The 27,874-nt window shown below is 35.6% G+C and overlaps 1 protein-coding gene across 12 annotated transcripts in view; it reads right to left on the bottom strand.

Moving 5' to 3' along the window:
* Positions 1-88: 88 nt before the first annotated feature.
* ZNF536 (zinc finger protein 536) overlaps positions 89-27,874 on the bottom strand; it is a 578,037-nt gene continuing 550,251 nt past the window's right edge. For all 12 annotated transcript variants that reach the window (XM_074293256.1, XM_074293266.1, XM_074293260.1 and 9 more), the window contains one exon: positions 89-1,578. In XM_074293256.1, the coding sequence (XP_074149357.1) occupies positions 1,343-1,578 (236 nt within the window). In that variant the 3' untranslated portion in view covers positions 89-1,342. The remainder of the gene's footprint in view (positions 1,579-27,874) is intronic.

The raw sequence follows: 27,874 nt of genomic DNA on the forward strand, positions 1-27,874 counted from the left end.
AACTTAAGGTGGAGGATCTAAATAGGAGAAAATCTAGCGTCACTGGCAAAAAAAAAAAAAAAAAAAAAAAAAAAAAAAAAAAAAAAAAAAAAAAGGGAAAAAAAGAACATTTGTTTTATTTAAAAAAAAACATAAGACATTTGTTTTATGTAAAAAAATCACAATAAAAATAATAGCTCAAACACTTTCTTCATTAGAGACAAAGCACAGGTTGTTGGAATTCATATTTTAGCTCAAGCTGCTTTAGAAGAGCCCATTCTAGAAGACACTCCTGCCCTGTGTCTGTCATACTTATAAAAACTAACAGATGAAAAACTTAACCAGGATTAAAAAATCCTTCATTCAAGTAAAAAAAAATTAAAAATTAAAAAAAAATTTTAAACCCTCTATAGTAACATAAAATTTGATTTCTCACTAGCACCTTCTACCGATAAGGCTGACTTCTTCGGCTAAACAATAATGATATATCATATCCCCCTAGATTTCTTTAGTATATACCTACTTCTTCATCCAAAAATAAAAATAAAAAGGACCCAGATTAAAAGCATTTCCCTCAATACTGCCATTTGAGCTGAAAAAAGGAATCACTCATCAAATCTGCAATGGACATGTGTCCACAACATCCTTCCTGACCATTGATTCATTCGGCTGTGTATTTTTAAAAAATGAAAATGTAATATCACAATCTTTTCCAATATCAGTCAGTCCTGACCCTCGTTAGGGGCCGGCTAAGATTTCTCCTCCAGTGCAGTTACAACACCACTCCCATTGATTTTCTCTGCAGTGACAGCCCCAGTCTGACTGGCACCATGGTAGCTAGCGTACCAAGCCATCTCATTGCTATGCTGGGCCAATGACAGCCGCCAGTATCATATTATAAAGGTGTTTTCAACAATGAAGACGCAGCCTCTCAATCTTCAGAGGCAACACTAAATCATGGAGATGGTATCATTTTTCGGTTAAGAGCGTTATTTTTGGACAAAGACCACTTTAGAGTTTGAAGTGCCCCCTGCTTTTTCTTTCTTTCTTTTTTATTTTTTAGAGTACTAACGACCTCCTCACATTTTTGAAATCACTTTATTATCCCACCTGCGTTGTTTGGAAGCATTTGTTGCCAGATAACAGTTTAGCAGCCATTTTCAAGGGCTGGGGAAAATTTATATATATATAGATATAGATATATTTTAAATGTTTTAAACATCCTGTACACTACTGGGGGTAAGGGGAGAACTGTATACAACTCTTTATTTTTCTTGGAATGCAGTTAGCAAACTCTCTCACCAAATGCCTATCTAAAGACTGTAAAATAATATTGCAATATACAGATAGACTTGTTCAGCTGTTACTCCTGGGTCTTGCTGCCCACCTCCGTTAGCTCTGCTGAGCTCCCGGGTCTGACAGCTGCAGGTTCCTCTAAATTCCCAGAAGTCTCGGAGTCAACTCTGGAGCGCTTGAACCTGCGATCGGGATACTGGCTGTTGTCAAAAGGCATGCGATGGACACAAAGAACATGGGTCTTCAGGTTTCCCTTCTGAGAGGCACTGTATGGACAATATCTGCACTGGAAAGGCCTGTGACCTGAAGATAGACAGAAATCTGGTTAGTGGGGTCATGGGTCATAAAGTTTTTCTCCCAAGCATGTTTAATTAACTTGTTATTTTTAAAAAATACTATTTAGGAACAAGTACTTCATAAAAGCTACAGCAAATCAAAGAGGAACAAAAATAGAAAGGAGTCACATAGACAATAATTTGGAAGGAGAGCTTCTAAGGCAGAGATTTTAATCCATTTGCTTAGAGAGAAGAGAAAGCTAGAAATCACTTGGTCTTTCTATAAAACTCTCATCAATCACTCGGTATGGCAGTCCGGATCAGGCCAAACAGTTTAATAACTGGGCCTCCTTTATATTTGTTCATTAACTTTTTATTGGAGAAAGATGTAGACACAATCATACATAGATGCAGTACTAACCAAGGGTTTCAGGGAATTGGAGGGGGGGCAGGAGGGAAGGAGATCTGTCTCTGACCTTTGAATCGAATGGAAAATATCCTTCCAACTCGGTTTCAATTACTAGTGTATATTTGTATGTATGTCTACACACACATGTATATCTGGGAGCAGGGGTCAGACAACAAAGTCCTGTGTGCATTTTCTAGAAGTTCCTACTACACAAGTTGGATTTAGTTCTTGAGGTCTAATATTCTAAGACTTGCATAAACCTTACATATTGAACAGAAGATGAATGAGTGAAGAAAGGGCTCTGATCCCCATGGTCTCATTTCTTTGTTCAGACACACCACAGACACACATGCACATTTTTGCCATATTGAAAAACTAGTATAGCATCTGGTTTGGGAAGTTATATTGGAGCAATCACATTTCCTTCCATGCTGGAAAGTTGATGCACTGTTTCTGGAAGTTTATGGGCTTTTGTCTCTCCAACTAGCAGCATCAGAGGTCAAATACCCTTAGCTGGGTTTAATTTGCTCAAGAATATTCAGGAAGAAAATTAAGTGAGCCCAGACACTAACATTGCCCCTCCACCCTACCCCTCCTCTCCACCCCAACCCACATGCACATATTCATAATCCTAAGAGCACTTTCAATATTCCTAGGCTGGACATTCCTAGGGGACAGCAAACCATGCCCCGTTTGCTTCCATGAGAACTATTCTCCAGAAAAACTGTGGGTAAAACATCTTTCTTCAGTGAAATTAAACCATGTTTTCCCAGCAACTTATATGGTAACGTCAGAGCCATTTTGTCTCTACCAAATTGCTTTTAATTTGCCACTCAGCAGCTCCTAATGCCTTCACTTTAATATCTCTGATCCCTGGCCCCCTAACTCCCAGCTTCTCTGCAAACAACTGCTTAAGTGCCTGGGGTGGGGGGACTCCTAGTGAAGTAATACTCTTTAAAGACAATCTTTAATATAAATAATCATCTCTGCTTTAGTAATCATTAAACTTATCTGTGGAAACTCTAATATACCAAAATTCAGAACACAACAGCCAAGTGAAGAAGGTCACTGATCAGATGCCTAATGGAACAGTGTCTCAACAAAGGACTCACCCCCATACCCATACCATCCCAAGATCTGCATTACCTTGACCCAAAGCATTAGAAAAAACTTTCTTCTTCTTCTCCACACACACAGATTTCTTCCCAGAAATCTACCTACTTCACATTAAGTGATTCAAAAAAAGAAAAAGAAAAAAGTCTTTGTGTCTTTTCAGAGTGGTTCTTATATTTCTGATTTCCAGGATTTGGGTTTTTTTATTTTTTGTTTGTTTTTATTGCCCTCAGAACCCTATTGTTCCTAGTATTGCTACCTCCCTGTGCTGCTAATTATTATCAGTTTCTAGCTGCAACTCTGTTTCTCTACCAGGAAAACTTGGGCAGCTCTGTCTACCAGAGAGAATTAGTTAAACTTCTTCATCTGTGGAGACATGGGTTCTTATGCTACCTCTGAGCAAATCACCTTCATCTAACTGAGCTTCGTTGCATGGCTTCCTCTGTAATAAAGGAGTCATTTTTGCACTATTTACTTCTCAGGATTTATGAGGACAGTGTTTTGTAAACCAGAGGCCAAATGGACCCAGAATCAAAATCCCAGCCCAGTCACTTAAGGGAATTTGGGGCAAGTGTTTTAACTCCTCCAGGCAATGGTTTCCTGCTCAGTAAAATGAAAAGACTGGACCAGATGACAATAAGGTTGCATAAGATCTGAAGATTATTAAGAAACCTATAAATGTGAGCAATTATTCTTATAATACTCTATCCGGATCTCCTTCTTTGCAGTCTTCTAATACTTCTATTAGGATAGACAAATAGTATATCACCAATCGCCCAAATGATTACAATCTTTTAATAGCTCCATGAGTGTAGGCTTTGTCTCCTCAATCAGATGGGAAAATCCTCAAGAGAGCTTCAACCTTCCTTTTCTTTCTTTCTTTCTTTCTTTCTTTCTTTCTTTCTTTCTTTCTTTCTTTCTTTCTTTCTTTCTTTCTTTCTTTCTTTCTTTCTTTCTTTCTTTCTTTCTTTCTTTCTTTCTTTCTTTCTTTCTTTCTTTCTTTCTTTCTTTCTTTCTTTCTTTCTTTCTTTCTTTCTTTCTTTCTCTCTTTCTCTCTTTCTTCCTCTCTTTCTTTCTTTCTCTTTTTCTTTCTTCTTTTAATCTCTCTTACAGTGCCAAGAACAAAGGATTACAGAGCTAGAACTGGAAGTCAGAGGCCACCTAATCCAGCTCTTCATTTTACAGAAAAGCTAAATAACTAGATCAGGCTGTGATTCCAACTCAGGTTCTGGTGCTTTCCAGTCATTTCTCTTTCCCAGTTACCTTGTAGGCATTAAAAGGAAGTTTTATTAGAATGATTTCATTTCCCAGTTACAAAAGTAGATAGAGAAATTTGGGATGGAAAAATTTGAAATTTTGTTTTTCTAATGTTAGTTTTTAGAACATAGGCAAAAACCCAAAATAGAACAAATTCATTTTAATGACTATGATACCATAAAGAATAGATAGAATAACACAATTCTAAGTTATTGAGAGATCAAGGGAGCGATTTGCACTCCTGTACCCACCAACCATTTCAGTATCTAATAATAATCGCAATAACAATAACATATTTACATAACAATTTTTTGAGTTTACAAAATTATTTTCTAACAACATCCTGTGAAATAGATGTCAAGTAGTTTTGCCCCAAATGCTGTAACAAAAGCAAAGCGAATAGGGCTTTTTCTTGAGCACCTCAATTTAGAGAATTGATAACAATACTTATTCTCCTCTAGCAGTGTAAAATAAATGAATTTAGTACCCAGTTAGGAAAAAAAAAAAAAAGTTCTTTAAATGGGAAACTAACAGTGTGCCTCCTGAACCCTTGTTTTAGGAAATTGATTTGAGGACACACCTTGTTTTATTTGTCCTGTACTAGCTGTGGCCCTGATTTTAATCATTTAAGATACAGAAGGACATGGCTCACCAGAATAGACCAGGAAATATTCTGAGATTTGTGCAAAGTATTTTAGTTCAATTTCTTGCTACATGGAAAATAAAAATGAGGCTTCTTAGCTATCATCATATAAACAGTAAAAATCATTCACAGTCAGGACAGCTGGGTTCAAATCCCACTTCTTTATCTAAGGCTTTTCTCACTGTATCACAATGGTCTATTTCCATTTCGTACCACTGCAGCATGATAAATCCAGTGACATATTTTATGGGAAAGAAGCTTTGGAATTCCTGATTATAATGAATTGTTATAGTTGTTCAAGAATTTAATTTTTTCTGCTTATCATTATCATTTATAATTATCATCTGTTTTATAATATACAATACACCATGAATATAGTGTGTTGTATTTAATACAAATATAACACAAAAATATAACTACAAAAACAAAGGCTCATTACTGGTATAGATTCATATATTGCCAGAAATAGAAAAGACTATTGTAAAATCTCTCTATTTGAGAAGTTGCAAAAGTGAGGTCCATAAAAATATGACATTGATTTTGTGGAAATCCATGTGTTAGTCTTTAGGCTTATCTGCAGTTTATAAAAATAAATTTACATAAATGTTTGGCATATATGGTAATATATTTACAATGTATTTTGTTGCTACTGAGTCAAAATGTCTTGTATTTTTATGGAGCTTTCTATAAAATAATAGATAATGTTCTACTTTTATGTCTAATGTCCCAACAACATAAAGAGCCCTCACATAAGTTAGAATATTTGAGAAGGAAGGGACTTTAGAGATCTGCAGCTCCATTCTGATTATTTTAAAGAGGAAGAAACTTGTATCCAGATTAGGGAAATGACTTAGAGCCACACAGTTAATATACAATAGAATCAGAATTGAAATCCAGAACTTTTAAATTCAAGTCCAATGTTCAGCTTCTATGCTGGGGTCAGCAAATTATAAAGTCAAAATCTATGAGTCTATGAGTCAAAATCAGTATCTCCTGTTTTTGAACAACTAAGAGGATTTTTACCATTTTTAAAGGCATAGACTCGATTTATTTATTTATTTTTTTTTGGCTGAGGCAATTGGGGTTAAGTGACTTGCCCAGGGTCACACAGCTAGAAGTGTAAGTGTCTGAAGCCAGATTTTGAATTCAAGTCTTCCTGACTGCAGGGCTCTATCCACTGCACCACCTAGCTGCCCTGATTTAATTATTTTTTAAAAATTTTTATCTGGGGCAGCTAGTTGGTATAGTGGATAGAGCACCAGCCCTGAAGTCAGGAGGACCTCAGACACTTAACACTTGACCTGGGCAAGTCATTTAACCCCAAATGCCTCAGTAAAAAAAAAAAATTTTTATTTCTCTCATTTTATTCTCATAACTGCACCACCAAGGAAATAAGAAGTTATTGTCCTTAATATCCGAAAAAGAAACTGAGACCTAAATCAGCATATAGACTTGTATTATATCCCATTTTCTGTGATTTCATCAATTCAAGAAGTTCTTGGTGAGAAACTTTTAATTATGCAGATGAACACTTTCTCCATATTTTATAATCTTAAAGAGGCAACTATATTCCTGCCTAACCTTTCTTAGAAGGCTAATATGAGGTCAGAATGAGACAATAGTAACAACAACACTCAAAATAATTATAGTAATTATTGACGTGGTGCTCTGAGTTTTGGAAAAATGTTTTACAAGCATGAATTCATTTCACTTCAAAATCCCCATGTAATAACTTGAAATTATTATCCACATTTTAAAAAGAAGAAATCTGAAGCCCAAAAAAATCAAGTTGCTCAGTCACAAAGTTAGCCAACAGCAGGGATAGGACTAGAATCCATCTATATACAAACTCATTGCTTCTACTTCTCATACTGGTATGATTATTCTTTGATATATGGCTTCCTATTTCATTCAAGTGAAACCTTTCTCCCAAGTTACCAATGATCTCTTTTTATGGCTAAATATAATGGTCTTCCCCCCTTTCCCTCCTCACTCCACCCCCACTTAATCCCAACTTTTTGGAACTAACTGCTGTATTTGACTTTGGTAATCATTCTCCTCTCCAGAGTAATCTTTCCCCTCTGGCCTTTCTGTAACACTACTCTTATCTACTTCTGCCTAATTCCTCTTTCTCAGTTTTCAGATTCATCTTCAAAATCACTCTCCTTAACTTGAGGCATCCCCAAAGACTCTGCATTGCCTCCTTACTCTTATCTCTCTTTTCTCTTTATGACCTCATTACCTCCCATTTATTTTACTATCTCTATTCCCAATGACTCCTAGACCTAGTTTCTCCTCAAGCTTTAATCTGGAATTACCCCTTATATATTTATTGGTAGCCCTAAATAAGCAAATTAATTTAGGTAATATTATAATATTTAAAATATTGGCTCAACCTACCCATGAGCAATTAATATTTTCTAATTATTTATGTCTGTTTTTATTTCCATAATAGTTGGAGTTCTATTGATATAGTTCTTATATGCATTATGGGAGGTAGATTCCCAAGTATTTTATATATTCTTTCATAAGTTTAAATAGAATTTCTCTTTCTATCTCTTCTTGCTGAGTTTTACTATAATTATATAAAATTGCTGATGATTTGTATGGATCTATTTTATATCCTATAACTTTAGTGAAGTTATCATTGTTTCAATTAATTTTAGTTGACTCTTTGGGGTACTTTAACTACATCATCATTTCATTCAGAAAAAGTGATGATTTTGCTTCTTCTTTACCTATGGTTATTCCCTAAATTTCTTTTTCTTATCTTATTGCTATAGCCAGCATTTCTCATACTATGCCATGAGACATATTTCTGTATATAGTCATTGAGGGAATTTGTTTTGTTTGTCTATGCATATTTGTTACACTGAATTTGTTTTTCTTTTCTTTGAGGGGGTAGGTGATGGGAAGGAGTGATAATAGATTTCTCTTCATTTAAAAAAATAGATAGGAGTACAACAGATGTGAAATGTTTCATACATTTTCAGATGAAGCAATTGCATTAATTGCTTTGATCATCTGTTATAGTTTGTAATAAGAGACCTGTATCATAGCAAGAGTCAACTGTAAATGTCTGTAATGTGAAAATAAAATATATCAATGATTTTAAACCATGAATATGATCGTATCACTCCCCTACTTAATTAACTTCAGTGGCTCCCTATTGCCCTCAGGATCAAATATAACTGCTTGACTTTTAAATCCCTTTATAACCTGGCCAATTTCTCTTTCCAGCCTCATTGGAAATTACTTCCCCAGTACTCTGTAATACTGATTAATTAACCTTCTCTGGTTCCTTAAATACTGTATATATACAAACAAGATATACAATGAAACAATTATTTCAAAAAAATCCTCTTTCTTTAAGAAGCAGCTCAAGCACACAGAGCCTCTTTTCATGTCCTTCCCCACAGTGCCTTCCCTCTTGAACTACCTTGTAATTAACTGGCATAATTTGCTTTATATAAATTTGTATATATGCATATAAATACATGCATATACATATATATATATATTCTCCCCCATTTATATTAAAAATTCCTTAAGAACAGGCTTTATCAGCTCTTTTTTAGTGGTAAGGAACTGAAAACTGAGAGGATGCCCATCGGTTGGGGAATAACTGAATAAGTTATGTTTTGTAAATGTAATGGAATATTATTGTTCTATAAGAAATGATCAGCTGTCTGATTAAAAAAAAAAAAAAAAAGGCCTGGAAAGACCTACATGAACTGATGCTGAGTGTAGAAAGCAGAACCAGGGGAACACTATAGACAGTAATAACAATATTATGTGATGGTCAATTGTGATGCATTTGGCTCTACTCAACAATGTTGTGATTCAAGGCAATTGCAATAGACTTGGGATGGAAAATGACAATCACATCCAGAGAGAGAATTATGGAAATGAATTTGGATCAAGCATCACAGCATTTTCATCTTTTTTGCTTGTTTGGTTTTTTTCTTTCTCATTTTTTTTTGTTCTGATTTTTCTTGCACAACATAATGTTTAAAAGATTCCACATATCCCACCCATATATTGCTTGCTGAGAAGGATAGGAGTACATCTTTTGATGTTGAAATTAAACATTTGCAATGTAATGATGGCATCTTAAACTCAGAGACAACAGTTGACTTTGTCACTCTCTTTTAGTTTAGGAGAAATAAACTTTCCAAATGTAGATTTATCAGCAACATTCTCAGTAGGAGAACACAATGTTAACTAACTGGTACAGGCCATCACTTTCTTGATCTCTGACCATTAGACCTTCCCTATATAATGGAATCAAAGGCCTTCCAGAGAGCACACTCCATCTGGCAAGAAGGTTCAGATCCATCGCCCAGGGATTGAACTAATTAATGGTTCTTTAGCATGTAGAAGTGATAAAGCTACTAATGAGAATCCATTTCTACATAGTTTTATTAAAAAAAGAGAAAAACCAAAAAAGAAAGTTTGATTAAATAGACTAATTTGAAATAAAACTGATTTATACTTAAAGCAGATGTAAATCCCTACTTTCTGATGAAATTTCAATCAACATCATCTTAAAATTCAAGCACTTTGGAAAGTTTAAAATTCAAATCTGGGGAAGAGGATACACCTAAAACAAACTTGATATAAAATAATTCTGCATGGTAGCCCCTCCTTTCCTATTCTAAAGGCTCTAGAACTTAAAAAAAAAAAAAAAAAAAAAAAAACAGACTAATGGGAAAAGCTAAAACAAATAATTTTGTCTTAGATATCATCTGATACAACCCTGCCCCTCTTTTTTTTTTTTTTTTTTTCTTTTACAAGTGAGAAAACTGAGACTCAGAGAATTTAGGTGGCTTATCCAAGGTCACAAAAGTGGTAAGTAACAAGCATAGCTGGAATTCAAAGCTTTAACTCAAAGCCTAGTGCCCTTTTGACATGAGCACATTACCTATTCTCTTCAGTCAATAAGCACTTATTAAGTGCTTACTATGTACCACACCTTGACTTATGTCACTTATTATGTGCCTTGCCTGACTTCCTATCGCTGCTAAACTTTTAGCTTGATATAATAATCTCAATAGAATGTAAGCTCCTTGCTTTTATGCCTTTGTTTGTATCCCTAGAATCTAGCATAGTATCTGGTACTCTCTAATGCTCTCTAAATGCTCCTTTAATGAATGAATCCCTGATTAGATATTAGCTAATATATATTAAACTGATACAATTCCTTCCATGGTTATTTCTTCTTTTTAGGGGGAAGGGGTGTTGATAGGGTAGGAGATTAGGCATTGGATCTATAATTTCACTGGTGTGAGGAATTCTCAGTGGGGAAACTTCTACCAGTGCAGATCTACAAATAAGTTGGGGGGGGGGGGAGGAAAAGGGTTTTCTACTGAAAGGATGAGTATTTTGCCCAGGGTCAGAGTTAATACATCAGAACCAAGACTTGAACCCAAATTTTCCTAATTCCCAAGATAGTTCTATAGCATATCTATTATAGCTATCTTGCATCTTTTAAATTTTAATATTTGCATTTTAGGGGGGAGCAGGGTATGTAGACAATGCAAAGGCTTCAAGACTGAATTGAATGGATACATGAGCATGGAGTTAGGGGCACATGACAAGTTTGGGAGTATATAAGGAATATTTGCGCCTCACCTCTTATTGTACCTTGTAAAGTGTTGGCTACTCCCTTTGTTTAGCAATAATGCCCATTCTGGTGACAACCTCCAAAGCAGCCTGCATCATTTTCTTTTTTCTATCACTTAGCATTTGAGGCCATCAAGATTTCCTATCTCTGCCATGTGAAAAGTAAGTACACAATAAGTTAATTTGTATTGTCACTGTGCAGTAGAACGGTGGTAAAGAGCACATTCATTTTTAATCCACTATGAATAATATATAAATATGTATACAGAGCAGAGGGTCAAGAAGAGTAAGGAGAAAGCTAGTGGTACATTGTTTACCGCACAAGTAGCAAAACCAGGTATTTTTCTTACTTGCTAAAATGGGAATATCTGCAATTTGCTTGCACCTAAGGGGCGGAAGCAAAATGTCTAGTCCTCTAGGGGAACCTATCCATTAATTATAGCTCAAAACCTGGCAAGGGCACCTGGCTCCAGAGAGAATGGGAAACCTTTCTGGTGGTTCAGAACCCCTGCAATGCAGGACAACAAGGTTTGAGGTAGTTGAGATTGATTTAGAGAATCTGATAATCTCAGGAAAGCACAAGAAAATAATAAGCTTGGAAGGGGGGAAGATGATTTGTCATCAAAACTGTTCTCTGGATCCTTAAGAAACTAGCCAGCCCTCATGGTGCTAGATCTTTGGGGGGGATACAAGTACTGAAGAATGCAGGAATGGTTCAAAGTTTAAAAATGACAAATTTATGTTCATTTGTCTTTAATCTTAATCTTCAACTGAGAAAGATTAGCAAATGACTTCATTGCTAATGATGCTAAATCCAGACATGAGTATGGTCTTTGAATTCAGAGCTGGAAGATGCCTTTAGAGATCATTCCTTACCTATGGAGAAGAGAAACCCAAAGTCAGTAGTAAGACCTAGTTCTGCTAGCTCCAAATCCAAAACCCTTATGCTTACATCTAATCAAATTGACTTTTTGACTTTTTTTTCCTTTTCCCACATTCTGATTTTTATTAATTTATTCAACAAAATGAAGATTTAGTAACCCACACATCATTTTCTTCAATCATAATGCTTTACTACTATTTCTTTGCCATATTTTCAGTTAATTACTCTAAAGAAAGTGCTGGGTTTCATTACTTTGCAACATGATACTGTATCTTGGATTATAGACAGACATAAACCTTTTCAATTTTTCACATTTGGATTGTTCCATTGATGTGACATACTGGAATCACACTCATACACACACACATACACACACACACACACACACACACACACACACACACCTCAAAATTCTATGTCTGTCCTACATTGGAGCCAGAAAGTTTGTGTTTGTGCATAGATATACATGGATGTGCACATATAAATATGAAAGATCACCAATAAGAAGCCTGGACACATACGGCATTAGGGATAAGGATGGGCTATGACTATCTAGCTGGTTGACTCATAGATAAAGGTTTCTTACAAAATTCTCTGAAGGTAGACTTCATGGTGGAGTACATTGGAAATCATAGGAAATCAGTTGTGTGGTCAATTCGCCATCTATGTGGTCATTTCTTCTTGGAAAAAATAGATTAGATTGGTCTCTAAGGTCTTTAAGACATCTAGATGGAATAGTGGATAGGGGATGATGGAATTAAAATTGGGAAACCTTAAGTTCAGATACTGTCTCAGGCACTTTTTAGTTGAATAATTTAGAAATCCTTTAAACTCTCAGCCTCAGTTTCCTTAGGTGTGAAATTGGGATAATAATAGGGTCTATCTCCCAGGATTATTATAAGGATCAATTGGGATAATATATACAAAATTGGCATGTTTAACCTCTATTGGTTTACTTACTGCCTGTGGAAAGTGATGGGGGAAGAGAGGGAGAAAATTTTGGATGACAAGATTTTGCAAGGGTGAATGTTGAAAACTATCTTTGCATGTATTTTGAAAATTTAAAACATTATATATATATATATATATATATATATATATATACAAAAAATTACTTTTCAAACCTTAAAGCTGTATTTAATCTTAGTTATTATCATCTATGACTCCTAGTTCAATTCTACAAAATCATTCAGTTTCGACAGATTTGGTAACTTTTACAATCAAACTACAAACTTTTAAATGTGCAAGGGACTATATAGGATCTTGGGATAAAGAGATAACAACAAAATTTCTACCTTCAAATGGTCTGTTCGTTATCTTTTTAAAATTTGTTCTCCTTCATTGATTTTCATGACATTGTCCTATTCTTGTTCTTCTATTATTTCTTTAAGGTTTACTTGGCTGGTCCTTCTCCCTCCTCATGTTCCACTCTATGTGGGCATCCCCCATGATGCTGATCTTGGCTATCTTCTTTCCCTCTCTACTCTATGCCTTGGCAATCTCATTGACTCCCATGGCTTCAATTATCACTTCTGTGAAGATAATTCCCAAATCTATTTATCTGTCCCCAACTAGACCTCCAGTTTCCTATTTCCAATGGTCTGCAGGATATCTCTACCCAGTTATCTTGCCAATACCTCAGAATCTACAAATCCAAAATTTGGGATAATATAAGATATATCTGCCTTCCAGAAACCTATCCCTGCTCTTAACTTCTACTTGCTTATTAATGGGCCCATAATTCTCCTGGATTGAAAACTCTTAAGTTATTCTCTTTTCCCTCTCCCTCACGGCCCAAATCCAATCAGTTGCCAAGTCCCATCAATTTCGCCTTTACAATATATTGGAAATTCACTCGGTTTTTTCTAAATCCACTACCATTATCTTAAATCAGGTGGCCATTACTCTCACCTGGCTGATCACAATAGGTTTGGCCATCTGACTGTTGTCCCTGAAGAAAAGAACCTAGCCTACCAGCCAACATAATATTTTCACTTTTCTTTGTTGTTGTTTGCTTGTATTTTGTTTTCTTTTTCATTTTTTCCCTTTTTTGATCTGAATTTTTTTGTGCAACATGATAACTGTGGAAATATGTATAGAATTACACATGTTGAACATTTATTAGATTGCTTGCCATCTGGTGGAGAAGGTGGGGGAGAAGGGAGGGAGAAAAAAATTTAGAACACACTGTTTTGTAGGGGTGAATGTTGAAAACCATGTGTACGTTTAAAAAATAAAAAAAAAAAAAACTTTAAACATTTTAAAAAAGAAATAAACAAAAGAATTTTAAAAAAAATTTTTTAAAGTTATCATTGTTTTTCTATTGAAAATAGTATCAAATATTGAATACTGATACACTCTGAGTTCTTCCCAATCTGGCTTCAGCCCACCTTTCTAACTTTATGTCATACTTCCTCTCTCTTACATTATACTTTTTAATCAAATTGGACTATGAGGTATTTTGTTATTATTGTTTTGTCTCCTACCTCTGTGATTTTAGGTAGTCCATGGCACATGCTTCTTTGAATATATTCATTTAGTGAAAATATTTTTTCAAGATTCTTCTCAAAGTTCTCTTCCTTGAAGCCTTAGCTTAACTTGCCAAATGGAAATGAGTCAATCCTCCACTCCATTGTTCACCTCTTTCTGGGGAAGACTGTGATATTTTGGAAAGAGAATACTGGCTCTGGAATTAGAGAACCTGAGTTCTAGGTCTGCCTCTGTGTGACCTGGGGCAAGTGACTTGTCTTATCTGGAGGAATTTCCTTATTTGTAAAATAAAGGGATTAGATGAGCTATCCCCTAAAGCTTATATATATTTTAACATACATCACAGTCATTTGGCCATGTGCATTTTCCATCAATTAGCCTTGGAATTTCTTCAGAGTAAGTATAGTGTGATTTTTCACAGTGTACTACTACAAGTAGTAAGTGTTTAAAATATTGTTTGCCTACTATAAAGCACCAGAAAAATGTTATTATTAATACATATATAGTGCCCTTCTTCCCAACAACCCTTTGAAGTGGGGGTGAGGAGAAAAGGAAACAAAGGCAATACCATTTATAAAGTACGTACTATGTGTCAGGCATTGTGCTAACTGTTTTAAAATTATTGACTCATTAATCTTCACAATAATCTTGGGAAGGAGATTCTGATATAATTCCCATTTCACCATTGAGGAAACTGAAACAGACAGAGGTTAAGTAGTTTATGCAGGGTCATACACCCAAGAAGAGTCTGAGAAAAGATTTGAAATCAAGTCTTCCTAATTCCAGGCCGCCTGCTCCAATTATTGCTCCACTGCCTTAAGAAAGAATTATTATCCCCATTCTACAGAGGAGAAAAATGAAGATCAAAATATTCAAGTGACTTGATCAAGATCACATGCAAATCAGTCTCAGAGCCAGAGAGTCCAACTGAGACTTTCTTATGCTAAGACCAACAGCTCTTTTTCTTACATAGCACAGTTTTTCATGAAAATGAATTCAATGTGCTCTATCCAGTGTTCTGTACAAGGATGGTGAAATTAAAGGATAAAATCTTGCTCTCAAAATGCTTCCCAGAATCACAGAGTCAGAAAATATTTAGAAGGCATCAAGTCCTACACATACGTTAACAAGAATGTCCCACCTTCTCCCACTACTTCTGTCTTTTAGGTCCAAACAGGATAAAACTCATCTCTCCAGCAAATGATGGCTAATAACAATAACTAACATTCACAATGCACTTACTACGTGCCACGTGCTTTTATTACTATCTTACTCCATCCTCAGTGTTAACCTAAAAGATAGGTCTTATTATCTTCCTTTTTCAAATGAGTAAACTGAGGCAAAGAGAAATTAAATGATTTATCCAAGGTCACACTGTCAGTGAGTGTCTGAAGCTGGATTTGAGGTCAAATGTTCCTGACTCCAAGACTGGTACTCTATCCAAGGAGTCACCTATTTATCCTAGGACTCAAACACCCAAAAGATAAGGATAACATCCTCCTTCAGGCTAAAAATCCTTAATACTAGATTCCACATAAAATACTCTCCATTCTTTTCCCCTTCCAGCTCATCCTGTCCTGGACACACTCCAGGTTGTCAGTGTCCTTCACAACATATGTTGCTACAAACTGGGCAGAACACTCTGGGTATATTTTGACCAGAACAAAAGATGGTTGTAAATAGCTTAACATGTCATTAGTTTTGGTGTGTGGATTGTTTTGGAGTGGGTTGTTTTTTTTTTTTTTGGCTGTCATATCATTCTTTTGATTGACATTGATGTTGTAGTTCAATGAAATTTCATGTTTTTTCTTTTTGTTTTTTCCCCTGATGACCAATTGTCTAACTGTCATCCCAAACCTGTATTTGAGTAGTTGAATTTCAAATGCAATGTAGAACTTTGAATTGATTCCTATTAAATGTTATGCTATTATTAGCTTAGCTCATCTTTCAAGCTTTTGGATCCCAATGTCATTCAATGTTTAGGCTTCTCTGAGAACTTCATGTCATTTGCAAATCTGATAAATATATAATCTAACTCTATGCAAGCCATCATTTAAAAAATAAATAGCCCAGAGCCTGGAACATATTCCTTGAGCTTTCTAGTAGACTTGACTCCAAAGTGACATTAATTACACTTTGAGTCTGGTCATTCAACTTAATCTATCTTATCATATTATTTTCTAGCCTATATCTCTCCATTTTGTCAGCAAGAATAGCATAAGCAATTCTGTCAAATGTCTTGGTGAAAGGCAAGTATACTGTGTTGATGGCATTTCCCTAATTTTCTGGTGCAGGAACCTTGTCAAAAATGGAAATAAGATTAATCTCTCATCACTTTTTCTTAACAAAGCCGTAATACTGGCTCCTAGTGATCACCACTTCATTTTCTAAATACTTACAAACTATCCCTCAATGCTAAGTTCTAGAATTTTACTAATGATTGAAATCAAGCTTGATAACATAAAATTTGAATACATTACACTTTTTAAAGATGATATTTAAAGAATTATTATTGTCATAACAAGCATTTATAAAGTGGGGGGGGGAGGATTGGAAGATTTTAAAAATTCATTTTGAATTTAAATACACATAGACCAAAACAGAAAAAAAGAACATTTTCATTTTCACAGAACAACATAAAAACAGGATTTACTATAAAACTAATAGTTTATATTTCACACTATTTATTTTTTTGAAAAAACAACAACAACAACAACAACAACTATAGGGGCAGCTAGTTGTGCAGTGCATAGAACATGAGCCTGAAGTCAGAAGAACCTGATTTCAAATCTGACCTCAAACACTTGACACTTACTAACTGCGTGACCCTGGGAAAATCACTCAACCCCAACTGCCTTGCAAAAAAAGAAGAAAAACTATTTAACAAGCACTACACATGGTTTTCAAAGCTACTCTCCTTTCCAAGTTTCTTTCTAAATTTTGTTTTATATTCTGCTGTATACTTTTTGTAGTTTCCCATCCTACCTTAGATACACCATTAGATACAAATATGTATATGTGTATGTATGGAGAATTATACTATAAATTTATTTATATAGTGTTTTAAGCTTTGTAAGCCTGCCTCATTTTGAGGAACTCTCCTATTCTCCAGAATTTTTCAATATCATTGATAGACGGTCCAGAATTCACATGTACCAGTGTTTTCAATGGCCTAGAATAGAATTAATTTGGCCTTTTGACTTAAACTTATTTTGGGCAGGTAGGTGCTTTGTGAAGGGAAGTACCTCTTCATTTATCTTGGGTATCTCAGTGTTGTTGTAGCTAGTATGCTGAACTTGGAATCTGGAAGATAAAAATTCTAATAATGCATGAGACACCGACTAGCTATATAACCATGGTCAAACCTCCTAACCTCTCTGCCTCAGTTTGTTCCTCTTTAAAATGGAAATAACAATAGTATCTACCTCCCAAAGTTGTGGAAAACAAATGAGATATAAAAGGGACTTTGAAAAACTCATAACACTACATAAATGTTAAGTATTATTTATATCAGATTTTTAATTTGTTATTAACTATTTGTGTTCCTTCCCAGTTATAAGATCATTTTCTTTTCTAGAGAAAATAGAAGCAAAATAAAAGTGAAATTCTTCTGCCTTTTCCCCTCTGTCTGTTGCCATCATCTCATCTGTCCTGGACAATGGTCCTATTCCTTCTTTGATCTTCCCTTGCTTACAACATAGATTTTTTAAAAGCCCTTTTTTGTTCTCCTTAAAATTCACCACCAGGCTCTGCTCATTCTGAGTTTTAATGCTCCTGACATTAATCTTATGGTCTCAAACCTCTTCGCTATATTCTTCAACCATTACCTGACTTTACTTCCATCTTCCCTGCCTTTGCTTCCATCTTTTTATTTAAACCTAAATTATTTGATCCATTTTGGTCTCTTCAAACAGCTGTTACTGTTTATGTCTTCAAAATTTTATTCTTAAATTTCATGCTTACATTCCCTTTAAGGTGCCAAGACTAATCCACATGAAAGTCACTTAACCTCCTCATATTTATTTTTTGAGGAAGAGGGGGGTTAATACTAAACTTCCTATTATGAAGTTCTAGTGCCAGTAACTTTTCCACAAACCAAAAGTGTAAAACCCTACTACTTATATAGTAAACTTCTCATTTAGTAAAACTTGTCTTTGTCTTTCTTGCTTTACTATGCCCTTTCTCAAAAGCTTGAAGGTAGATAATGAGATAATGCCATTTCTGGAAAATGCAAATGAGTTCTAAGAATATTCTCTGATATACTCTGAATCTTGACAGCTTATGAACTCAAACAGACTACTTCACTTTTCTTGCCTCAGTTTCCTTATTTATAAAAAATTAGGGAAGTTGGCTTCAATGAACTCTAAAGTCTCTTTAATTCTAAATTATTAGGGAGTGTTTTCCCACAGGACAATGAGGGTGAGGAGATATGGTCACTGGTTATTTTCTATAATCAAGAAAAGGAATATTTTCTAAATTGTTACATGGACTGTTTGGGAGGTGATAAGGGAATTAAAGTTTCTCACAAGCAGCTTCAAAACAATAATACAGAAGAAAAATCTGTAATGCCCCATCCTATCCATCTGTGACCTCTCAGAACTGATATGCATTTATATCAAACATATAAGCTCCTGGCTTTAAAAATAGATAGATAGATAGATAGATAGATAGATAGATAGATAGATAGATAGATGAATAAATAAATAAGGGTTGGTAGCCCTAAAATTCAAATTAAATGACAGTGGTGGGACTGTTTGTATCACCTTGCCAAAGGGTTGGGTGCAGTGGAGAAGCAACATGAAGGAAAGAAGTGTGAGTCATTATCTCAAGATAGGGGTCCTAAGCTAGGTTATACATGTGGCCACACTAGCCAGAGGTATTAGATGTTTCCTACAGCTACCTTGGACAAATTCACTCAGAGGGAGCAAAGGACCTTCAAGGTTCTATAGATGGAGCCAGGCAGGGTCCCCAACAGTTTCTCGGTAAACAAGCAGCAGGCCCTTTCATTCTAAAGGGATGCTTTTTAAAGCTCTATAGCCAATGGAAGTATATTTCTGACTCTACTCAAAAGTGTAGTGGATAGTTTTAAAGAGATGGTTAACAGACTAATACATCATGGAAACCAAAGATTTAGAGCTTGACAAAACTCAGAGATTAAATACACCCCTTTAGCAATTTTATATGTGACACATGAACTTTCTTTAGGTTAAGCAACTACCTTAACGTAAGACTGAGTAAAGTTAGTAAAGACTGGATTCAAACATATGTCCTAAGCATCTAAGTTCTTTGCACTTTCTGGAACTCATAGTCTATCTCCTTGAGGACACCAGGCCCTCTCTATGCAGTATCTGATTGGAATTAAGGACATTTTGCAAAATCTAAGTTCAAATCCCATCTCTGATGCTTATTACCTACTAGACAAGCCATCCCCTTCCCCCCAGTCCTCTGTTTCTTTATCTGGATAATGAAGAAATTGGATTAGATGGCCTCTGAGGTCCCTTCCCATATTACTTCTATTATCCTGAGATCTTAAGGAGTAAAGAACTTGTCTCTATCTATAACAACAATAAGATTTAGTCTAAGTCAGAGCTTCTTAAACTTCTGCTCCTGACCCCTTTTTGCCTGAGAAATTTTTACACAACCCTGTATATATAGGTATATAAAATAGATAAACAAATCAAACATTTATTGATAATAAATCATAAAATTTATTTGAAAGCAGTTCTTTAGAATACATGTAATTTTATCATTTATTAACGATGAAAGCAAATTTTCATACTAATGAGATAGATGTGCTTGGTTATTTTTACATAAAGAATTACATCTTGGCAGAATATTTGATACCTTTTACTGTTGCCAAATTTTTTGTGACCCCCCCACATTCGGGAATATGACACTATATGGGGTCACAGCCCACAGTTTAAGAAGCCTTGTCTAAGCAATGCTATTAAATTTTTTTGTGTTTCACAGACCTTGATGACAATTTGGTGAAGCCAGAGACTCCTTCAAAGAATAATTAATTTTTAAATGAAAAACAGAAAATACATAGGATTATAAAGGTGACCAATTCTACCAAAATATAGCTATTAAAATATTAAACACAAATGTATACACATATATATATATATATAAGTTCATAGAGCCCAAGTAATTTCTGAGACTGCTGCTTTAGAAATTCCCACAGATGGGAAATATTCAAATACTTAATTGTGATTGGCAGAGAGAAGTCCTCAACTGGCCTGAGGACAGATTATGATGAGACAGATTGTGTGTCCATTGTACAAATTCATTTTCCTGATAGGAATAATTCAAGATCCAGAGCTAATGAGAAGGAATAGAACTATGAACTTTGTATTTTACCCCCTCAAATCTTATCTCCTCCATGAGGTTCTTACTGCTTGACATAGCTTACTTTCTGGACTAAATGATCTTGTGCTAGAATCTGTAAATTTGCCCAGGCAAACTCACATATTATTTCCCATACGTTTCCCCCAACAGGTCTAGCACCCTTGGCAATAAGTTCACTATGCGAAGACACCCACAAAATGAGATAGTTCAAAACATGAATAAACATGTATTTGTCCTATAGACATTGCCACCTTCTTATCTCCACATTATGCATTTTATAAAATTTCCCTAATTCAAACTACAGGAAAATACCTTCAATCAGGTATAGAATGTAAGTTTCCAATTTTTCCTCCTAAATATTCATCCACCTAATCAAAGTCACTAGAACAGTTTGGGAACCTCATTAGGGTAAATAATATGTGGCTTTTAATTGCTTGTGATTTTTGTTTTTTAATTGGCAATTTATTTGCCTGCATTCATATTAAAAGTAAATAAAAATGGTTTCCAATAAATTCCTGGCCAATTTGAAGACCCAGATCATTGATTGGATGCAGCTGATGATTTGGAAGCAAAGAGAAGGCATTTTAAATGAATGGGAAAGCTCCCCTATTCTTGGTTTAAAGTTCTCACAGTAAAACAAAGAATAAAAGCAAGCACTTAGCATCTGGTGGGCCAAGCACCAAAGGGTGGCTTTACAGCCACCTGTTTGGCTTTGAAGTTTCCTACTATTTCTAATCCAAATTCATCCTATAGCAAAGGTTTTTTGTTTGTTTGTTTGTTCTTTTTAAATTAATTTTTATTTCAAACTTAACAAACGCATTAAATAGAATTGGCAATTGCATTTACACAGTGAAACAGAAAAGGATAGTGCATAAAACTACAGGTCTCCATTATGTATAGTTTTCTTTTTCTTTTTCTTTTTTTTTTTTTGAGTATATAAAATCAACCTGTAGCTTGTCTGTCCTTTCTGCTGTTTTCTCTCCTTTTAAAAACAAAACAAAAGATGTCTCAATAAAGTGCCATGCCTGGCACATAGTAGGCACTTAATATATTCATGTTTACTGTTGCCTAACAACGATCTTTTTTCTTTCTTTAATTCTTTCTTTCTGCTGCTCTAATCCTATCACCTTTTCTCTCTCATCTCCATTAGAAAAGAAAGAAAAAGAAAACCCTTGTCACAAATACAATCTTTATGAAAGTTGATGGGTGAGGCTAGCATTCCCTGACTAAGCTTCAGAACCTCATAAGCAAATCAGACTGAGTCCTTGGAAGGAATAGCCTCTGGCTGAATGAAATGACACTCTCCCAGAGACCCCTATCCCTAGGCTCCTGTAGCAGAGCAACCTTCCAGCTGGCATTAGAGCCAGGAAAGGAAATCCTTTCTACTAGCATTTGCAAACAACCTTTCCTCTTCCAATTAATAAGTTCATTTGAATTCATAATTTTTATTATTATTTAAAGCAAAGTTTGACTTTATTTTCACAGAAGGTCCCATACAACTGATTCTCTTCTCAGTAATGTTTATCTGTAAACAGTCAACATGGCTAGACTCTACAGGGTATGAGCTGGCCCCTCTGGAGAGTCACCCAGAGCTATGTGCACACATGCTTAGCAGGGCCAGAGTTTTCATAGGCAGTTATTGATCTGAGATCTTAAATAATTTCCAGTGCTTTGTGAAAGCATTTATGTTTACCATTAAATAACCTTCAAAGGGGTCGATGAACTTCCTTTTTTAAAAGATTTCAGATGTGTAATATAGTAATATGTTAATAATATCTCACATTAACAGTTTTTTTCATACAAATCCTAAAGACTTTCCATATCCTTTATCTTAGAGCAATATCAAATAGCCTTGTGAGGAAGATGAGAGTGGTAAGAGTGAGATCACTCACTCTTTTTTGTATGCTGGAAGACTAAAAACCAATAAGGCTCTTTCATTTGACCACTAGGCAAGTTAATGGCAGAGTGGGGACCTGAATCTAAGTCTCTCAATTTTTAGTCAAATTCTTATTATTTGTTATTCAGTCATGTCTGACTCTTCTTGGGGTTTCAGATTTTGGGGGTTTTCTTGGCAAAAATACTGGGGTGTTTTGTCATTTTTCTTCTCCAGCTCATTTTACAGATGAGGAAAGTGAGGCAAACTGAGTTAAGTGACTTGCCCAGAATCATACAACTAGTAAGTGTCTGAGGCTAGATACCAAAGATCTTCCTGACTTTAGGCCTGATGCTCTATTCATTGCACTGCCTTGCTACCCCTAGTATTCTTGTTATTTGTTATCATTTCTATTTCCACCTTTAATTCCTACACTTCTTTCTCCTATGAGACAGACTGCTAGGATAAAGAGAGAGACAGACATAAAGAGAGATAGAGAGACAGAGACATAGAGAGGAATAAAGAGAGAGAGAGAAAAAGAGAGAGAAAGAGAGAGAGAGAAACAGGGACAGAGACAGACAGAGGTGCTTCGTTGAGAGAAAGAGAGAGAGAGAGAGAGAGAGAGAGAGAGAGAGAGAGAGAGAGAGAGAGAGAGAGAGAGAGAGAGAGAGAGAGAGAGGTAGAAACAGACAGACAGACAGATAGAGAGAGAGACAGTGACAGAGAGACAGTGAAAGAAACAGAGAAAGAGATTGATAAAGGGAGGAAGGGATAGTATTCATCTATATGTGATTGAACATTGGGTCTTCTTTCTCCTGTTTCTTGCACCTAGACATTCTTCTAGGTGACTAACAAATTACTAAGATCCATAAAGCATATGTCTGAGGAAAAGCATAACTCATGATTATTACTAAGTTAGCATGTGAGAAATTCACTCCAAACCATTATATTTTATATTATTACCACTAAAAATCCACAAGATTTTTTGTCCCCTTTGACAAAAAAAAATTAAAATCAAAATGGTTAACCACATTTCTTATGGGCTAGACATTACTTTGATATTTTTGTGAGTCTATGATGTCATCAATGACACCAATTGCCTTCAATGGTAACAACGACAGTTTACCTATGCCTTCTTATCCATGTAATTCTTGCTCATTTGTCCCCGTAAATCTCCCACAGAGAGTTTAGCTAATAGGCTAGAAGCTTTTCTCTACATCAGAATTTCTGAATCTTTTTTGTGACATGGGTCAAAGACAATCTGGTGAAACCTATGGACCCCATGTCAGAAAAATTCTTTTAAGTGCATAAAATAAAATATTGATTATCACAAGGGAAACTAATTATATTTAAATACATTTTTAAGGTCATGGACCACAAGTTAAGAAGTCCTGCTACAGTTCTCCTGACACTGCATGGTTACCAATGAATAAACAGATTTACCACTGTGTCTTTTAGTCTATTATTCCCCTGCCCACAAACCTTTACTGACTCCCTTTTTTCCACAGCATCAAGTTTAAATTTCTCTGCTTTTTAGTCATAAACATCTATAAATTAATACCTATGTGTCCTCATTACTTACAAATACCCACTTTTTTTCAGTGTTGTCCTCAAATGCATCATGTTACTTTCATCTATAAGCCTTTACAGAAGGTTCTCCTCTCTACCAATCTAAAGGCTATCTATCCATCCTTTAAAACCAGACTCAAATCCTAAGTCTCCTGGGAAGACTTTACTAATTATTCCATTTCCTATCAGTGCTTCTCTTCTCTGAATTCCTATAGCACTTTGTGTATAATTAAGTGCCTAATTATTCAGTATAGACTCTGTCTTGTGTTATTTACTACTTATTCATATGTCTTGGTCTTGTCTCTATAGACAAATTGTGAATGCTTTGTGGTCAGAGACAGTATCTTATTCTTTTTCTGCCCCTTTCCACTCGCTTCCTCTGCCCCTAGTGCACTTCCATAGGACCAGGTACACAAAATAGGTGCTTAATAAATACATGTTGACTAATTTGAGGAATTTGTCCCATTGGAGAGTTTTTCCTTGAGAAGAGTTCTGAATATAACTTTCTTTATATGTTGCCTATCAGACTGTGAATCCTTTGCCCTTGATTTTTATCAACTCTCAATACTGTCATACCACTTTATCATCACCATAACCATCACCATCATTATCTGACATTTAGTGAATCTTTAGAATGGAATTTCATTTTGAGAAGAATCCATTTGAATTTTTGCCCAATTATATTTTAATTTTTCTTTAAAATTAATATTTCATTATATAAAAGTTACAAATTACATGTCTCCATATCTTAACAAAGATAATCATTGACTAAGACCAAAGTATATTTTCTTTCCACTTCTCCCCCTCTATTCTTCTCCCCATCTCCCCAGTATAATACCCTTCTTGTCTTCTTTCCTTTTAGAATATGAACCTTTTAAGTTTTTCTGTGACAGGAGTATAGTACAGTAGGAAAAACATTCAATTTGGATGTAAAGATATTGGGTTTAGGTGTGGGCTCTGGCACATGTAACCTATATATCATCTAACTTTTAGTTTCTCTTGTCTATAAAATGATATTTTAAGTTTTGGGACTGCTAAGATCCCTTCTGGCTCCAAATTAATTATCCTTGGTGGGGAGGAATGCGTTCTAATTAGATCTTTACTGTTTCACACACATACCCACAGACACAGACACACACACACACACACACACACACACACACACACACACACACACACCTCTCTACCATTATTCTCACAGCTCGTCTCACTTGGAATGCCTTTCTTCTTTCATCTACTTTTCAAGGCTGACCTCAAGTCTTACCATGACCATGAAATCTCTATCAAACTGACAACAATCTTCCTCATACTGAACTTTCCATAGCAATTACTGTGAATAACAGATATTTTGAGCTAATTATAATAAAATTCTCAACTTCTGACTATTTTTCTTTGATGTTTCATATAAATGAGTTTTACCTCCTCAACTGAACTGTAAGCTCCTTGAGGCTATATCTTCCCCTTCTATTCTACTCCTAACTGTGCCTAAGCATAGTTCTAGATAAACTATAGACATTGAATTAATTTGATTCAAAGACACAAAAATACAAAAAGAGAATAATTATTATTATATTATAACAATTATTTTAGCATTTTAATGCTTACAAAATTCTTTTCTTACAATAAACTGGAGGGCTAAATAGTAAATATAAAATTATTCCCATTTTACAGATGAGGAAATTGAGGCACAGAAAGGCAAAGTATCTTATTCAAAATTATATAGCTAGTTAGTGTCACTTAGTCCTGACTGTAGTAGGTCATGCTTTCTTTCCATTACATAATCCTGATATATAGATAGAAATAGATACACACATATGCACACACATACACACATACATTTGCCCTTTAGGTGGCTTTAATTTATTTATCTGGATTTGGAGTTCTATTTTATTTGTTTGTTTGTATTTAACTTCTTACTCACACCCATAATTCTCATGTCACCCTTTGAAATGGACTGCTGGTTTCTCTCTTAGGTCAGTTCCTGTTTGATGTCATTAGTTCTAAAATAAGTATATTGTCCTTCGATTCTAGTCAAATTTTGCCATGTGACTTAAAGAACCTACTTGTAGAGGAGAGTACATTAACAAATTGTGTCATTATACATTGTGTGCCAGGGACCCAACTGGTCCTATAATATGGCAGGGGGGAAAAAAAAAAAAAGAAAACTCAAGGGAAAAAAAAAAAACATGAAACTACCTAACACAAAACACTTTAAGTAAATAAATATCCAATCCACTAAAAGCTGGTATCTCAGGTTATCTGCGAGTAATTCACTACCCACACACATCTCTCATAAAAACATTAGTACATTTATTATGGGGGGTTTTATATGGTTTGCAGAGCATCTCACTAAAAACAATGTAGTGGCAGCAGTCATGTTCCATCAAAATTCACTGTTGTTGTGTTGTATTAATGTGAGTTTATGTGGGGAAAGATACAGCACATCTCTCTTTCTATAAAGGAATAAGACACACACAATCGAGATGCACAGTATATATCCATAGAGACGGGCACACCATATATATTTAAAATAGCTACTTTTTATCATACCCAATTCAACAAATCGCTACCTTGAACAATAGGAAATTACAGAACGAAAAGAATAGATAGAAGCATAAACTTTTCAAGGTTTGGTCCTTGTCAAGTGCTACTTATATTGTCACCTGCCACAGTGGCAGAGAGAGAGAGATGATACAGAGAGAGATAGACAGGGACAGAGAAAGAAAAAGAGACAGTGACAGAAAAGAGACAGAGGGAGAAGAGAGGGAGATAGAAACAGAGGAAGAGAAAACAGAGAGAGGGAAAGAAGAGAGAGATAGAAAAGATGTGGGAGAGTAAGAGGGATAGAGATTAAGAGATGCACAGAGAGAGACAGAGAGAAGTCACAAAGGAAATGCTGTTCTTTTCTCCTCCTTTTTCCTCTCTAAAAGGCTCTCTCTAAAATCAAAGGTGTCAGACTTTGCTTTTTCTTCCTGGCATGATCCGGAATGTATGGCTGAGGAATGACAGATGTCGGCAACCAGCTGCAATGAAGCATGCTAAAGTTTCAGTCTAATCCACTTATTCCTTTGCAGTCACGTAACCAAAACAAATGGCGGTGCTTTCCATTAGGAAAAAAAACACGGCAGTGCTACTTTGTTGCATAATGTAGCCCACACGCCATCTTGGTATCATTTTTTTGTTTTGTTTTGTTTTGTTTTTCTCTACTGCGGGAAAAGAGAAATTGCCCCTTTATTAGGACTATTCCCTGAGAGCTTTCCTGCACTCTCTTATGCTCTCTCTCTCTCTGCTCCCCATCCTGCCTGAGCTGCACCAAACCTTGAGGTCGCACAAATGACCATCCAAGTGCCATTTGCAGGACCTGTTTTCCAGGAGAAGAATGAACGGTTGGTGGTATGAGTTGGAAATGCACCGCATGACTTTAAGTCCATACATCTCCCTGAGAATCCATCCCCGTTATTCCAGCATTTACACACAAACAACCATCTACATAGCTACCCCCCACACGTGATATCTCTGCTTCTATACACGTATGTTCAAACACACACATGTCTCTGAACTGTTAAACTGGGCTGATCAGCGTAATCACCGGCACCATCCTTTTCTACTACTTGAATAAATCCAGAGGAATTACAAACGGAGCCCATGTGTAATTAAACCAAGGGCTGTTAGACTCTTCATTTAATAAAAACACTTGAAGGAAAAGCCCATGTAGGTTTTGCAATGCCAAGGGGAGTGTGAGGGTAAGCGAACATGGCATGCCTTCCTGGGAGCCGGGCCCTGACTCACGTTAGCGTGTAGTGCAGCCACCTTTTGAACCCTCGCTCCTTTAATCCTTGTAAGGAAAGAGAAAGGATCAGAAGTCATGTGGCTCTGTCACTACCAGCAGTTCCAGCAGCTGTGAAGCATTCTTTCAGCACAATTCATAAAAAAAGATGTGTCGGATTTCGCCCATGGCAGAACGGCGTTCGGTTTCTGGCCCTTCAGGCAAAAACAATAAATGCACAGAGGAAAATTTGAGATTTCCCCCCTTAAACTTCCCACAACAACCTCAGCAAAACCACATGACTTGCCTTGTACAATCTCCCTGGTGTTTTCAGCGCTACTTTGGCAG

This window comes from Sminthopsis crassicaudata, chromosome 2, assembly GCF_048593235.1.
Source record: "Sminthopsis crassicaudata isolate SCR6 chromosome 2, ASM4859323v1, whole genome shotgun sequence".
Taxonomy (NCBI): domain Eukaryota; kingdom Metazoa; phylum Chordata; class Mammalia; order Dasyuromorphia; family Dasyuridae; genus Sminthopsis; species Sminthopsis crassicaudata.